This window comes from Cyprinus carpio, chromosome A16, assembly GCF_018340385.1.
Source record: "Cyprinus carpio isolate SPL01 chromosome A16, ASM1834038v1, whole genome shotgun sequence".
Lineage (NCBI taxonomy): Eukaryota > Metazoa > Chordata > Actinopteri > Cypriniformes > Cyprinidae > Cyprinus > Cyprinus carpio.
The window spans coordinates 21576111-21592888 of record NC_056587.1 but is presented as its reverse complement, the minus strand read 5'-3'; the positions used below and the strand labels follow the sequence as shown (position 1 = coordinate 21592888).

Genomic DNA, 16778 nt, shown 5'->3' with positions numbered 1-16778 from the left:
TGTGTGGAAGAAAAACAAGAGGATGGAAAAAAGGGCTGAATAAATGCAGTACGGGAAAATAAAGGAGAACCATGAGGACACGCAAGTCCTCATAACAACGTCACCATTACCTCTGTGGTCACCTTGATGAGGAGCAGTGGTTCACTAATATGTGTTCTTTAAAGTTGATGCTGTATATATATATATATATATATATATATATATATATATATATATATATATATATATATATATATATATATATATATATATATATGTATATATATATATATGTATATATATGTATATATATATATAAAAATTTTTTTTTTTTTTTTTTTTTTTTTCATATGTGATTACATTGTTTTGCCGGTTGCCAGGGTGTTGTTACATATACAATACACACCATTTAATTGAAAGACAGTGCTATTAAATGTAAATTTATTTTACACATTTACTAAATTAGAAATAAATATAGAAAAAAAAAATGATCAAACATAAGTATAGATGTGTGTTTGTGTGTTAAAATATATATAAATACATTTGCATATTAATACAAACATTTTCCCCAGTTTCATTACAGACAAGACTTAAACCCAGTCCCAGACTAAAATGCATGTCTTGGCTGTTTTAAGTGAAAGAAACTTGCACTGATTTATCTTAAAATATATCAGTGCCATTGTTTTGTCTCAAGATGCACATGGGTAATGTTATTTTCTAAGGCACTTTATAAAAGATACTTAAATGTCCTAATTTAACTATGACCTAATCCTATCTTTTTGTGGGAATTGTCTGTTTTTGGGGGAATTAACCCTTCAAAAATTAGCCAAATTAGATGTATTGGTTTTAACATTCTCTTCTAAAGTATTCTAGTTCTCTCTGGGCCACTTTTTGGAAAATGTGTTTAATTTTGCTTATTTTGTATGACAGCAAAACAGGCCGCAATCGGCTTTATTGGGCCAGAATAAGTTGCAAATCAAACCAACTTCTTGTACTACATCTAACTCTTCGGATCTCTGAGGAGCCAAAAATGGTTCTTCAATGCCATCACTGTGAAAACTTTTTGAACTCTTTATTTTTAAGAGTGAATAGTACTTGAACTACTTTGAATCATGAGTTGCTTGGCAAGCTAGATTTGCAAAAGAGCGCTCCCAACTACTGGCTTCACACACACAAACACACTCTCTCTCTCTCTATCACAAACACACAGCGGCCCTGAGATCCACACGGCAGAGACAGACAGTCGATATCTCCCCACAGTGCTTCAGTTCTCCAGCATCTCCTCTCTGAACTAGGCAAACACTCACTAGAAGCAGCATCACGCCGCACAAACCATACAAATAGAGTGCAATCAAGACAATGCAGACCCATACACATGTAATTCATAGCTCAGCTCTTACTCTTTTCTAAATGACCGGCATATTCAGTTTAAACAGAATTAAAATCACAAAGTATGCCTGTGAAATACAACACAACCTCGCCTCAGGGAGAACGAGTCCTGTCCGAACAGAGCCTGAAGCGAAACTACAAAACAAGTGAAACATTCATTAAACAGTTTGATCTTTCAATCAAGCGATCAACAACTCGCACGGGATGGAAGTGTTCTAATCATTAATAAAGTCATGGAATTAGCTTTCATCACATCATGCCAGAGCTTTTCATGGCCATTGTTGCTGTGTCACTGAGTGATGGCCAGCAGACGCCTGCTACAAAAGCGCCTGACAGTCACATTCATCCAGCAGCTTCAGCACGGACCCCGACAGGCCTTCAGCGCTCAATGGGCTTTGATGCCATCAACATGCAATTTTTATTGGATCATATGTCTAAAAGGAAAGTGAACTCTCAGCATAAATTAAAAGCCACTATTTAGATCTGTAATGACATTCTGACTGATTCCTTCATTTACAGTGGCCCTTCAGATGTTTGGTGAACTGTGCAGACTGTTACGTCCCAGGATGTATGAATTTGTTTTATTATCATGGTGTGTGTCTTTCATGATATGCTGGCAGTGGACCCAACGGCCCTCTGGGAGTTGTAGTTTTTGTATGTTTTGTCCTATTTTGTGTGCTCCTCCCTGTCCTAATCTAGGTGATTGGACCTATCAGCTGATCTAGTCAATGTCACTAAAAAGGAACCAGTATTAAAAGAGAAGATCAAGAGTGGTGAGATGTTCCTTCTCCCAAGAGCATGAGTGTGCCAGTCCCAAGAGTGTTTCTCTTGTTGTTGGTGTGTTTTGAGCTTAATATGGGTGTTATGGCTGTAGTGTGTGCAGTCTTATGTATTAAGTGTAAATTTAAAAGCAAAAATTAAGTGTGATTTGGCTGTAGTGCACAGCTTTTGGGTCATTGCCTTTTTTTTATTTATTTTTTTTTTTTTTTTTTTTTAAGTTTTGTGCTGGGAGCAGTAGAATTGGTACCATTTTCTTTTTTGTGCTCCTTTTTTGCTAGTTAGGAAGCAGATAAAATTATGTTGTTTATTTGTATTTTCATCCTTGAGGTAAACTAGATTGCCTTCTTTCCAGGTGATATTTATATTTTATTTTAGGCTCTGCCCACTCCTGAAAAAGATGCTTCTCTTGCGTTGTAAATTGTTTGCTTAGATCTTTTGCACTGTACATCACTTATTTATTGTAAATAAATTTACTAGCATCTTACTCTTTGTGGACTGGAGTGCCGGTACTTTAAAACGTTACTTCCTTTTTTTGCCCCTCAGGACATCTAATTGGGAATGTACTTCAGTCCAATTTTTGCAATCGTGGCCCAATGGTTGAGAGGTAGACTTGCAACCCAAAGATCACAGGTCATGGCTACAGCGGCAGGGATTGTTCTTTGCAATTTAATACATTTCTAGTTTCAACATTGTTATTCAGATATTACTTTAAAAGAAAAAAGTATCAGCTTATGAAAAAATGACCTAAATTTGGTTTTTGTCCACTGAAAATGTGTACAATAACTGTGCAGTTTACTCATGGAGCTACATTAAGATCTCCATATCTCTGTTTTTGAACCTTGGAGGGCCTTTAAAATGAAAATACAGAAAGGAAAGTTTATTAAGAACCAGAATCTAAAAGGATATTAAGATATATTTAATACTACTTGAGTTACGGGCAGGTAAACTTGAGGCAAAAAGTGCTTTTTACCATTTCTGAGCTGCCACCGCTGGCATAAAATGAAACAAATACGGCTAAAATCAAAACATTTAACTAACAGACCTAACAATCTCTTTCTAAAGTCATTTTACACCCCTCTAATTTGGCTCCAAATCTCAGGTGAAACTTGTCATTCTGACCCCCTCCCCACACCAAGTGAACATCTGTTACTTTTATTATTTTGTTTTTTTTTATTTATTGAGAATATTTTATATTTATTTTTTTTTGTTTTTTTACAGAAAAACGATTAACAAAATAAAAAATTTTCCCTATATAGTTTTTATCATCAGCCACCTGTAATCTGTAATATAAGCCTTAATAATGCCACTGTTTGCATTAACCAGCACCACTAATAATATTTTTTTGTTTTTCGCTCCCATGTTAATAACACCTGTGAAACTAGCAGGCAAAAAAAGAAGAAAGCCACATTCTATTAGAGAATTATTTGTGTGTGGATCCGTTCTGAATTATTAATTTCCTGTTTTCCACTCTATTTTTCTAGTTTGCTTCACGATAATGAAAAAGAAGTGTCCCTAACGTACAGCTTCAGAACAGGTACTAAATATGAAGGGAGCCAGAGAAAAAGGGAATATGAGATATGAGAATTAGAAACACACGGCAGACGTTTGTCCCTCCGTCCTAGAGCTCGCAGGTACAGTAACATCCCAGTGATTTTCAGTATATCAGTATGTTTTCGACAAGTCGGCTAAATTCAGATGCAATCTTCCTGCATGTCTATTTACTCATGGGACTGAACTAAAGGACACGGCATTCAATTTCATACTCGGCTCCACAGGGACACATAAAGATCAAGGAACTTGTAAGAGGCGGGAAACCTGTGCGCGGCAACAAACGCACAACCCTGTTGGATTATCGGATTAGTTGTTTCACAAAGTAGGACATCTTTTTCCCAAGCTTGAAGGAATTTGTCACAAAATGACTAATTCACATCCTGCATCGATCATCCGATTGGTAAGACAGATAGTTTCCCGAGGCTAATTGGGTTGCTCTGATAGAAAACAGCAATTAAGTGATAAAGGACTGGAGTTCGACCCTTGAGTCTGTGGGACGTCACGTTTCTGTTAGAAAACACTGTTAAACTATTCATAACTATTCAGTGCTGTATTAAGTATTCAGTTGTTTCAAACAACTGTGACTGGTCGCTTTAGATGTCAGCCAGATGCTCTCCTTCAGTCTAAGGATGGTTTTTGGTCAAAATATTGGCTATAGTGTTGCCACAGTGTTAGTATGTGGTTGTCAGGGTGTAATGTGTACAGTAAGTGTAAGGACATTGCTATGCAGTTGCTAGGGTGTTGCTATGTGGTTGCTAATTTATTCTGAATGGTTTTAGTCTGTCAAATGTGGTTGCTAGTGTTGTACTGGTTGACAGGGTGTTGCTAAGTGGTTGCCAAGGTGTTATGGGTGATTGTTAGGACATTGCTATGTAGTTGCTAGGGTGTTGCTATGTGGTTGCTATTGTTCTGCCCATTGCCAGGGTGTTGCTAAGTGGTTGCCAATGTGTTATCGGTCATTGCCAGCACATTGCTATGCAGCTGCGAATATATTCTGAATGGTTTTACTCTGTCAAATGTGGTTGTTAGTGTTCTGCTGGTTGCCAGGGTGTTGCTAAGCGTTGGCCGAGGAGTTATGGGTCATTGCCAGCACATTGCTATGCAGTTGCTAGGTGCTGCTATGTGGTTGCTAATATATTCTGAATGGTTTTAGTCTGTCAAATGTGGTTGCTAGTGTTGTGCTTGTTGGCAGGGTGTTGCTAAGTGGTTGCCAAGGTGTTATGGGTGATTGTCAGGACATTGCTATGTGGTTGCTAGGGTGTTGCTATGTGGTTGCTAGTGTTCTGCTGGTTGCCAGGGTGTTGCTAAGTGGATGACAATGTGTTATGAGTGACTGTCAGGACATTGATATGTAGTTGCTAGGGTGTTGCTATGTGGTTGCTAAGGTATGTGGTTGCTAGTGTTCTGCTGGTTGCCAGGGTGTTGCTAAGTGGTTGCCAAGGTATTTTGAGTGATTACCAACAGATCACTACTGCTATGCTATTCCAGATAATCCCGCCCCTAAAACTACTGTAAAACAACTACGATTGGTCAATGTAAATGTCAGCCAGACGTTCTAGTTCTGTCTAAGGTCGGTTCTTGATGAAAATACTGTCCTACAGAGCACATAAGAAAACAATTCGCTCAATTTGATGTCATATGAGTGGATGGTACGGACCTCATTCCCACACTGACCTTTAATATTGTCAATAACTGGTTAAAATCCATGTTCCTCACTTCTTATTGTAAAGCAACATTCCAAATGTCAAGTGTGCTGATATTTCTACAGTACAGGCCACATTATTACAGTACCGGAGCAGATCTAAAGCTGCAGGTCTCAGTCTGCTTTCAATGCAGAATCATCTGCAGTCAGATTTTTTTATGAAGATAGTCATAGAGTGGTTTCATGTTCCACCAGAACAGTGAGAACAGGGTAAACAGGTGGAACAACAGAAACAGTCACTTGTTCTATAAGATCATGAGGTCTGAGATCACAATGAATTCAGAATGTCTTTTAAATGATAACTGAGGTTACAAACAGGAGGCAGAATTATAATTTTAATTTTAAAAAGCAGATTAAAAAAAAAATAAAAAAATCTTGAAATAAATTTTTCCAGAAGCATTAGATTATATTAATAATAAATGCTTGATGTGACATACATAGAAAATGTATATATTTCTTTATATTAACTACATCTATATTATCTTTATGTTTAACTACATCTATATATTTTAACTATAACGATAAACAAATGACATCAAATAGAAGCAAATTAGAGTCACTAAATGATTTATTAATTATAATTTATTAAAAACCAATTTATAGTTTATATATATATATAATATATATATATATATATATATATATATATATATATATATATATATCTGCATATATATATATATATATATATACAAAATGACATCTAATAACAAAACATTAGCATGGTTGGCATTTTCACAAAAACTTGTCTTTAATATTTTAAAATTGAAATGTATTAAATCTAATGAAATATAAATTAAATCTAAATTCTGTTTCATTAAAATGTATCATTTTACCTTTATTTTAGATGATTTTTAGTTTTTTTTTGTGACAAAACAAATAGCTAGTAATTTATTTAAACCAAATTAGAAATATAAACAAATGTATTAATTTTAACTAATTAATTAAAACTTTGCAATGCGTAGACATTATAACAATAAATTGTAGTTTATATACCATAGTTGTATTGTCACAAAAACCTGTCTTTAATCAAAATAGAATATATATTATATATGTTTTCTATTTCATAAAATTTTATAAATTCCATTTTTCATTGATTAAAGACATATTTATCAAAACAAAACAAATAACTAAAACATTAACTTTAAGTAATTTTTTAGAACCATATTAGAAATATTATCTGATTTATTAATTTCAACTAATTAACTAATTAATTGAAACCAACAAAAAGACTAAATACATATATTTACATATGCATACAAATTTGCATACAATAAAAACAAATCGGCATGGTTGCATCATCACAAAAACTTGTGTTGGGCTAATGAAATTATAATGAATTGTTGTGGATAAATTCCTCTTCCTGTCATTCCAATTCAAATTTTAATTCAACATCCTGTGCCAATTCATTCTGAATTTTAGTCAACCTCATTGTCTGTATAAGCAGCAGTTTTCTAAGACAACATTCTAACAGAAATGCAACCTTATAAGCGAGTTTGGAAAGTTCTACATAGTCAGCAACTCATTCAGCACACATATAGTCTACACTAGGTTTTACCACAGAGCCACGAAGGACTGCAAACACTGAATCTGCAATCTGAATTTCATCTCAGTATCAATAAAATTGACATTTGATTTAATGGCACAGCATAGTCATTTTGGACATTCGGTGGAACAAACATATTTAAGCCGAGCCAGAAATGCTTTTGGTTTCCATGAAAGATGACCTAATGCAAGCTGAAGAAAACAATAAACGTTGATGTAAAATGATAACCTCACTCACCAAACATATTCCCAATGTGTCCATTCTTGGTCAGAGGTCGAAGTTCATTCTTTCCCCAAGCGTAACGTTTATAGTTGTCCCAGGCGAACTTCATCATCTGCAAACACAAAACAAACGGTTAAGATGTGAGATATCTCCTCACTCATTAAATGTGCTTCTAACAATACTGGCATTCAAACAAAAACAAGATAACAGGATGCAAAAATATCCAAAGCCATCAGGCACAGATGTTCGTTGATCAACAACAAGCAACAATGAAGATGAATCAGAAGAATACGGCTTTAACACATTAGCTACGATACCTCTGGTGCTCTGAAGCATGGATAAATGCAGGCGAGGACTGGAAAAATTACAGGAAGAAATATGAGGATGTTTTAAATGACAAGGAAAAACAACAAAGAATTTAATCATGTTCCACAAGCTCTATTCATTTCTGCTGGAAGCGACACACTGTCATAATTAGATGTGCTTGAAGGCGGGCAGACCTGCGGAATCATATTCATCAAATAAATACAGAAATTCATGAACATACAGATGACAACAAAGAAATGGACTGTTACCTACATGCATTAATCAAGTAAATAAATTAACAAACACATCATCATTGTTTTCTCATCTCCATTAACCATTGCACATAAAATAAGTTGTTTTGTTCTGTAAGTGTGTTAAACAGTATTCTTCTTAAAACTTGACTTTTTGACTTTTTAAAGACAGTCTCGTGATTAGCTAAATAAATGCATCAATATTTTTAAGCAATGAGAACAGAATAAGAATTATCAAAACTAATTTATAAAAAAAACAATGTATTGTTATGCATATACATTATAAATAAAATAAATATTTTATAGAATTTTTAAATATAATTAAAAAAGAAATTAACACTTACTCAGCAAGGATGAATTAAATTGATCAAAAGTGACGGTAAAGACATTTATAATAAAATATTTACATTTCAAATGAATGCTGTTCTTTTGAACTTTCTATTTATCAAAAATATGAAGCCGCACAACGTTTTACAACATAATAATCATAAATGTTTCTTGAGCAGCAAATCAGCATATTAGAATGATTTCTGAAGATCATGTGACACTGAAGACTGGAGTAATGATGCTGAAAATTCAGCTTTGATCACAGAAATAAATTACATATGAACATTTATTCAAATATTATTTGAAGGTTTTTATTTATTTTTTTTATTTTTTTTACTGATTTTACAATATTTTTGATAAAATAAATGCAGTCTTGGTGAGTAGAAGAGATTATTTTCACAAAAAAAAATCTCAGTTTTATTTTGGAACAAAAATTCAGTTTTATTTTGGAACAAATATTGTATATACAATATATGTTTATAAACCTGCATGTCTGCAATCACTACATTAACTACACAGCTCTACTGAATACCTGATTCTGATTATAAAGACAAATATTTTCACTCATGTATGATGGTATCATTTGATCATGAAGTTCAAGATGTTTTTGTTATAGTTTACTCAAAATATTGTGGTATCATTTGATCATGAAGTTCTTTCTTATGTTGAACATAAAAGAAGATATTCTGAAGATATTTTAAGATATGGAAGTCAATGAGAACCACCAACTGTTTGATTACCAGCAATCTTCAAAAAATCTTCTTTTAAGTTCAACATAAGAAAGCAACTCATACAGGTTTGGAACGCAATGAGGGTGAGTAAATGATGACAGAATTTTCATTTTTGGGTGAACACCCCTTTAAATGTTCATAATAACACCAGGAAAAGAAAGCATGTCAATAAGTTTTCATTTTGGCTTCTAAGACCTAAACTTAAAATAAAATCATGGGACTTGAATGGATCCGAGTTGATGAAGGAACATTACAAAGAACCCGGGCTCTACTGCTGCTGTGTCCAAAGCGGTGGATTTGCGAATCTCCAGGGTTTGAGCTCTGAATGAGTATTTCACTCACAGCCAGGAAGAGAGAAGCTCTGGAAGACGCCTGGCACCAACAACCTCCAGAATGCAAGCTCTGAAAAAGACTCTCTTCCCTTGAGGAGGAAGTTAATAATTGATGTGGGATCGCCTCCAACGACGCAATAAAAGGGCTTTCGACATAATAGGGAACATAATAAGAAATTCCAACCGTGATACTTATTTGAGCTGGAGATGAAGAAGCAGCTGGGCGGGGAGTTGTGGCGATCTTGGGTTGAATAAGCTTTTGGATAGTCTGTTACTGATGAGCGGTGGGCTTTGTGCTCAGAGCGACTTGCAATGCTTCGGTTTTGAGATGGTGCTGGTTTTGTCTCTCCTGAGGCAGTTCAGCGCCAAAGAAAAGGAAAAGAACATAGCAGTGTTTGCTAACTGTTTGCACTTCATGTCCACTTTATCTCCCGGCAGAGCTGGAAGAGTTTTACCAAAGATGTTCATAAACACATCTGGGAGTATAAATATGTTCTGCGCTTCTTGATCAAAGCATAAATCAAAACATCGCGTGTCTTTCCTTTTATGTTGCCAGATTGAATGTACACAAATTATAACACTCCACACTCTGACAGCAGACAACAGTCATACGAGCAGCACATATGACTAAACGCACCAGCCGAGGCTTTACACCACAGATCTGCACAAAACAATGCTATTTGAACACTAGCTATATAGTACATACAGTGACATAGGATGCAGTATAAATTATATATGAATCAGGAGTAGACAACACTGCCAATACTGATGATTATGCTCAAAAAATCTGGTTATAAAAACAAAATTACAATGACCTCTAAATCAACTTTTCAAAACAAATCAAATGTCTTTAAATAAAAGCAATTATTGATTGCAATGCAGTTTATGAGCTTAATACAAACATAATTTGGTATAATATTTATATATATATATATGGTGGTGTCGTTTGCATATGCATTACTCTTTATATCACTATTTGTTATCAACCTTTTTATTAATATTTAAAAGACATTTCATTAAGCATATATAACACAATATGCAAGAATGGAAATCCTGTTTTAACAATATTAATCAATATCCAAATAAATATTTATATATAAGCAAAGAAAATAATTGCCATAGAAATATGTATTGTAATATAAATAGTATTTAATTTATATGTATATAAAATATAACTAATTAGACCAAACTAAGATAGATGTATAAAATAATAGTGACATGACGGCCTTTTTTCCCTTATTATTCATTAAAAAAAAACATGGGTAGTGAAAGCAACAAGCTAGTAAAAGAGAAAACTAGTAAATCTGGGAATGAGGGGTCAGGTCAGGTGTGATGAAAAATCTATATAAGAACCTATACACACTTTAAGAAATGACTCGAAGCTGTTTAAGGAGATTCACAAAAACAGAACCATCACATCGCCCTCACATCATGACTGTCATCTCTCAAATCCCTTAATGGTAAATGAGATGGCAAAGACCCAAAAACAAACAAGCCAGAATCCAGAAAACGGTCTGCGCGGGTGAGCATAGTCATTAGTGCTTAACTTCTAACATTAGATAACTGGTGTAACTCTATAACCAGCAAGCGAGATGATAGGAAATGCCAAAGACCTTGGGTTTGATTGCCAGTCGCGGATAATTTTGCTGGAAATATACCATTTTAAGCAATATAGTGAACATGGCCTCAGGAAAATATCCTACTACATTTTTAACGATTTTTTAGAGGAAGAAAGTCTCTTCTGCTCACCAAAAAGCTGCATTAATCTGATCAAAAAATACAGTAGAAATTAAGACATATTATTACAGTTTAATATAACTGTTTTCCATGTGAATGTATTGTAAAGTACAATTATATTCTGTGATCAAAGGAGGGCATGTCAGCATACTTCCTAAGGTCTTCAGGTGTCACATGATCTTCAGAAATCAATACTAATATGCTGATTGCCTGATCAAGAAACATTTTCGGATTATTATCAATGTTTGAAAATATTGTGATGCCATAGATATTATATATATATATATTTATTTTTTTTAACAACCATGAACATTTATCTTTCAGAAATCTTTGAATTTTGATAGCAAGTTCAAAAGAAACACCATTATGCAACATTCGTAACATTCCACAATGTCTTTACTGCTAATTTTGACAATTTAATGCATCCTTGATTATTCTCAATGTTGAAATATTTGTGCTGCCATATATATAATATATATTATTATTTTTTTTAACACCATGCATACATTTATCGTTTCAGAATTCTTTGATGAAAGAAAGTTCAAAAAGAACAACATTAGTTGCAACATTTACCTCCAAATGTCTTTACTGGTACTTTTGACCAATTAATGCCTCCTTGCTGACCTGAATTAAAAAAGTATAACTTTTGAAAATATATATACACACTGATAAATTAGAAACCTTTGATGTAGTTAAAATCACTGTGGGTACAAGCATCTTCTGTATTAATAAATGTTAATGGAGCGATCCTCTTTCATTACTGCAACTTAATCAACAACCGCTTGCAAACAGCTGGATGAACATGAGAAGTGAAGCTTGAGGGAGTAAATAACCGGATCCCACCTTACAAGTGAAAATGAACCCATCAGTCACATCTGGTTACTCCACAAAGCAGATGAACAGAACAACAAGGCCAGCGGTTCAAATGAAAAGATACTGATGAGGAAGCCAGCATGCTGATTTTAAACTCGAACACTAGGAAAAATATATTACTGCACTACACCAACTGTATTAGCATATAAAGGCAGACATGAAGTCCAGAGGTCCTAATTAAAAGGATTCATAAACATTTGGAGAGCTGTAAAATCTACAGAATATGATTTGCAATCTGTCTCTATGCGATCTGGTGCAAACAATCACAATTTACCTTGCAAAAAAAAAAACGAAGATAATTTAATATTGTCTACACACAGAAGGACGGGCAGGCCTTTATTAAGCATCTCAGAAAACCCGTTGATGTTAAATGTCTCGGACCAGCTGTAAAGATGAGGCAGCAATTACTTTATAAGCCATTTACAAGAAACACCATTTCGGCAGGTGTTTTCCAGAGCAAATTGAGAGTAGGAGCCGAGGAACCAATTCCCACCGGGCCTGACACTTTGATGAATTGCTCCTCACCTCGGTTTGCTGATACAATTCTTATCTTTTAAAAAATTGCATTAAGCCCTCTCGTAATAAAGTCCCGCCTGGCACATCAAAACCATCCGCAGGCTGGCCTGTTTCTGCACAGAACGTAGAGAAATAAATATATATATTGATCCACAAATGGCAACATAATGATCCCCCGGTGTGCGGCATGCGATTCCCAATGAGATGAAGTGGACGCCAGCCATTATGGGCTTTAATTTCCTGCGTGACTGCAGCCCAGACCTGGGGCGGTCTAAGGAGCAACAAATGCAAACACTCAGGAAGAACAAACATTGAAACCTCTGTAACCTGGTCAAAACACATCTTGGCTCTTGGTTCTCAAATCAAGGCCGTTATCAAACGGGGATAAAAAAATCTTTGTTAAGGACATTTATTTTGCTTACAGAAGTGAAAGCATAATTTAAAGACTTAAGAATTGTATTAAATTTTTGGCATTGTGAAATTATTTTATGACAATTACTCAGTAACACTTCTATTTCAATCCAATACTCATTACTTGTAATAACAAATATTTAAACAATTTAATGCATACACATACTCGCTTCAAATAGTTTTATACTAACCCATTTATATATCTGATAGACTGATTTATTTGTTCTTTTTTGTGTTTTTGTTTTGCTATTTGTTTTTAAATTTATACAAAAAAAATAAAAATATTATATGTATAATAATCAATATATAAATATTATATAATCTAGCCCTATATTATTATATCAAAATATTTTAACAATTACCCTATTAATTTTGTTTTTCGATTAGGGAAGATTGGCATGCCTACGATGGTTATTTAATACATAAACTACCTTTTAAACATAACTAATAGGTTATACATATTATAATATAATATATATATTAAATATAGAGATAGTATATAGTATATTATAATATATATATATATAGATTGAGAGATTATATATATTATATATATATGAAGCTAACTGACACTATCAAAGAATATAATAGTAGATTGATTTAATCAGTCAGAACTCAGGGTAGTATATAGAATTGAAATTGACACATAAACCATAAAAATGCATTTACATTACTTGAAAGTAAATTTATATGACACTTAAATTAATATTAGTATATATATATATATATGTGTGTGGTGTAAATATGTTATGTGTGTGTGCAACGTGTGTGTGTTCAACATTAGAACAAAACATTCTAATAAAAAATGGAAATTGGTAAATTTTAAATTTTTTTTTAATAGAATAATCTCAATTATACTAAAATAACACTGGTCTGCTTATGTAAACTAGAAAAAAAAAATAATTTAAATATTTTTAAAAGTAAAAAGGTTAATGAAAACCATAATAGTCTTTATAATTTAATAACTCAGTAAGGCATAATACACTGGTCTCTTAAACTAACATGGGTCTTTAATTGAACTAAAATTAACTGAAAATATAAAAAAAATAAAAGCTATTACAAGATATTAATAAAAATTATAATAGTATCTTTTTAATTACATTCAAAACAGCACCACTGGTCAGATGATGTGCAACCTGTTCTTCTTCAGGCAGTGTTCTTTTCTCTCTTCTGTGTCTGGTATCAATAATTTTGTCTACAGCTCTGTCATGTCTGGACATTCAGTGATGAGGAATTTCTCCGCAAGGGGGCTGGAAAGAAGGCTGCGTCAGATCCGTGTGTTTCCCCGGACGTTTATTGCAGGGAATAATTGGCTTGGCATCTGTTAGTCAGCTTTCTGTAAAACTCTTCCACTTCATTCAGTTAATGCAAAGGTCCTTCGGTTGTTGTCATGTCCTATGGGGTGATGTCACAAAAACGTGTCCAGGTCATATCTCACCACCAACTCATTAGAAATTAAACTTTGCATGAAGAAAAGGTTGTTTGTTTTAAAGGGCATTAAGATTTTTTTTGCATTGTGTCTCATTTTTAATGACAGTAAATCAGCCTTGGCTTCCTGAGGGATGTTTCGCATTCATTTTCTCCACAGGCATATTTAAAATATTCTTTAATAAAGACCTTTAAGCCTTGAACCAAACCAACCTCTGACGTGAATCACGACATTACAAACTGTCATCTTTTTCTTAATTGTTTTGATATTTCTTGCAATAAAACATGAGTTTAAAACACACAAGGAAACTTTTTTTGCAAACAATATTTTGTGTACATTTCTTACAGTGTTTCCTGCATTATCAATCTCGTATTTTTCCATTGTCACTTTCAACTTTTATTTCAGCCACTGCAAAGTTAAAATTCAATTTTATATAGAGTATATATATATATATATATATATATATATATATATATAATAAAATGTAATAAAATCTCTTCCTCTCTCTCTATAATATGATGATATAAAAGTACACTAAAGAACAAAAACTAATAAAAATTACAAAAAACACACAAATAAATTACCTAAAACTTTAGTTTAAAATATAAGAAACTGAAATAATACTTTATTCAGCTGAGTTGCCAAGGCAAAAAAATAATACTTTTTATTTCGTTTAACGTAGATATAGACTACCCCCCCACACAAAAAAATTAAAAAAATAAATAAACAAAGAAATATAAAATAAAAATATAAACAATAAAAATACAAACAATACACAAATGCCAAAAACTTTAACTAAAATAAAAAAAGGGCATTTATTATATTAAAAAAAATATATTAAAAAAGTTAAACTGAAATTATTATTTTTCTTGTCGCTAATTGCCAAGGCAACAATTTATTTACTTCTAGTTAACTTGATGTACTAAAATAACTAATACGAGGGGGAAAAAAAATAGATATTATATATATATGTTTAAAAAAAAAAAAAAAAAAACGTAGCCCTACACACACAATACTAACAGTAAAATTAAATGGAAAAACAGAAAAGTTAAATATAAAAGCTTTGGTAAAATCTGGTTTGTGGTACACAAGTAAGTTCCTTACCTGTACAGTGAAAATCTCAATAGATCTAATGGTACATTTTGTTTTACAAAGTACTAGGTAAAACTGTAAAATGCACCATTTTGAAAAAAAGAACAAGCACTTTGATAAGCCTTTGTTGTTTAACATGAAAAACTCCACTCATATAACAATTCCACGGGGCATTTAAATCTTGAAAGATGTATTCCTACTGAGAAGCTTAAACTGCTTAGAGTGAAGTTCGTGAAAACTTTGGAAGGTGTTAACCATCAGACTTGCTTTATAGTTCATTAGCCATCATCAGGTTAGTGACTCAGCTTTCCAGAGACATTCACAGGAGATATATTCAAACACAACAGCACACAGGAAGGTTTCCGGAAGCTTTTAGTATTAACATGAACATGAGTGTGTGATAACCGTCAGCCCATTCTGACGGATAACAGCAGTGAATCTGCATCGATATTTCATCAACAGCCAGCAACTGTGTGAAACCCACTAAACTTCCCACTCTAAAAATGCTCAGCGTCGCTAAAATAACCAAAGAACTGGTCTCGGTGCATAATGGACCTCAGGCCCTTGATAGAGAAGCGTTTTGAGGTAATTATCAAACAAACACATAAAAAGCAGGAGGTTGATGATGAGGAGGAAGTCGGCTGATGGAGGGTCTCAGTCGATCGTGATTGCGAGCAGCTGCGGTGGAAAAAGCCACAGACGCAGATTAAGCAGCACAAGAGGACAAGAAAAGTAGACAAAAATATGGTGGTTAGAGGCTAAATGAGCAGCTACTAAACTCAGCGATTCACGACGGCCAGAAGAATCCAGTTCAGTCCAATTACAAAGGATTTTAGGCCCTTGAGTTGTTTTCTGAATAGAAGACTCTGATGAACAATAAGGAATAATTCAGCAAAAATTTTAATTCATCATTTACTCATCCTCATCAAAGCAACTTTCAAATAAAGTCAATTCCCCCTGAATGGGGAAATACTGAAAACAAAAACTGATCGAAAAAAAACTGCATTATATGCCTAAATTGCATTAAAAAATATATCTACTTCAGGTTCGGTCTCAAGCGAGCATCTCCGGATGCTGACTGTTTCTATGGCCAACCAAGCTTCATACGGAAACTGCAGTGATGTGGGGACTTTTCTGTAGCAAATGGTTATGGGCCTTTGATTAGGAGGAGGGAAGACCGGAGGATTATATAGTTAACTAAAATAAAAAAAGCAAGAAAAAATAAACATAAATAAAATTTTAATGAAATACAATATACATTAATTTATTTTAAACTTTTTTTAATAAAAATAAAGAAACTAAATAATATTAAAAAATTATAAAAATATTAAAAAAAACCAACAAAAAAAACCTTAAATGTATTATTTCAGCTAGGTGTAAAAGCAGTTTCGTTTTCATTAGGTTACTTGAGGTACTAAAATAACTTACAACCGGTCTTTTTTTACAAAAAATAAATCAATAAATAAACAATGAAATGAAAAAAAAAAAAAAATAAAGATAAACCTTCCATTACAATTAATATGAAAATGAAAAATATAACCATTAAAAAACTAAATTCTAAATTAAATATACCACTGCACAGCTCAGTATTTTGGTCTGTTTGC

At 33.2% G+C, this 16778-nt stretch overlaps 1 protein-coding gene across 1 annotated transcript in view; it reads right to left on the bottom strand.

Moving 5' to 3' along the window:
- LOC109063135 (mannosyl-oligosaccharide 1,2-alpha-mannosidase IA-like) overlaps positions 1-16778 on the bottom strand; it is a 221754-nt gene that overhangs the window by 109568 nt on the left and 95408 nt on the right. Inside the window, 1 exon segment of the mRNA XM_042773268.1 lies at positions 7185-7281. Within this exon segment, the coding sequence (XP_042629202.1) occupies positions 7185-7281 (97 nt within the window).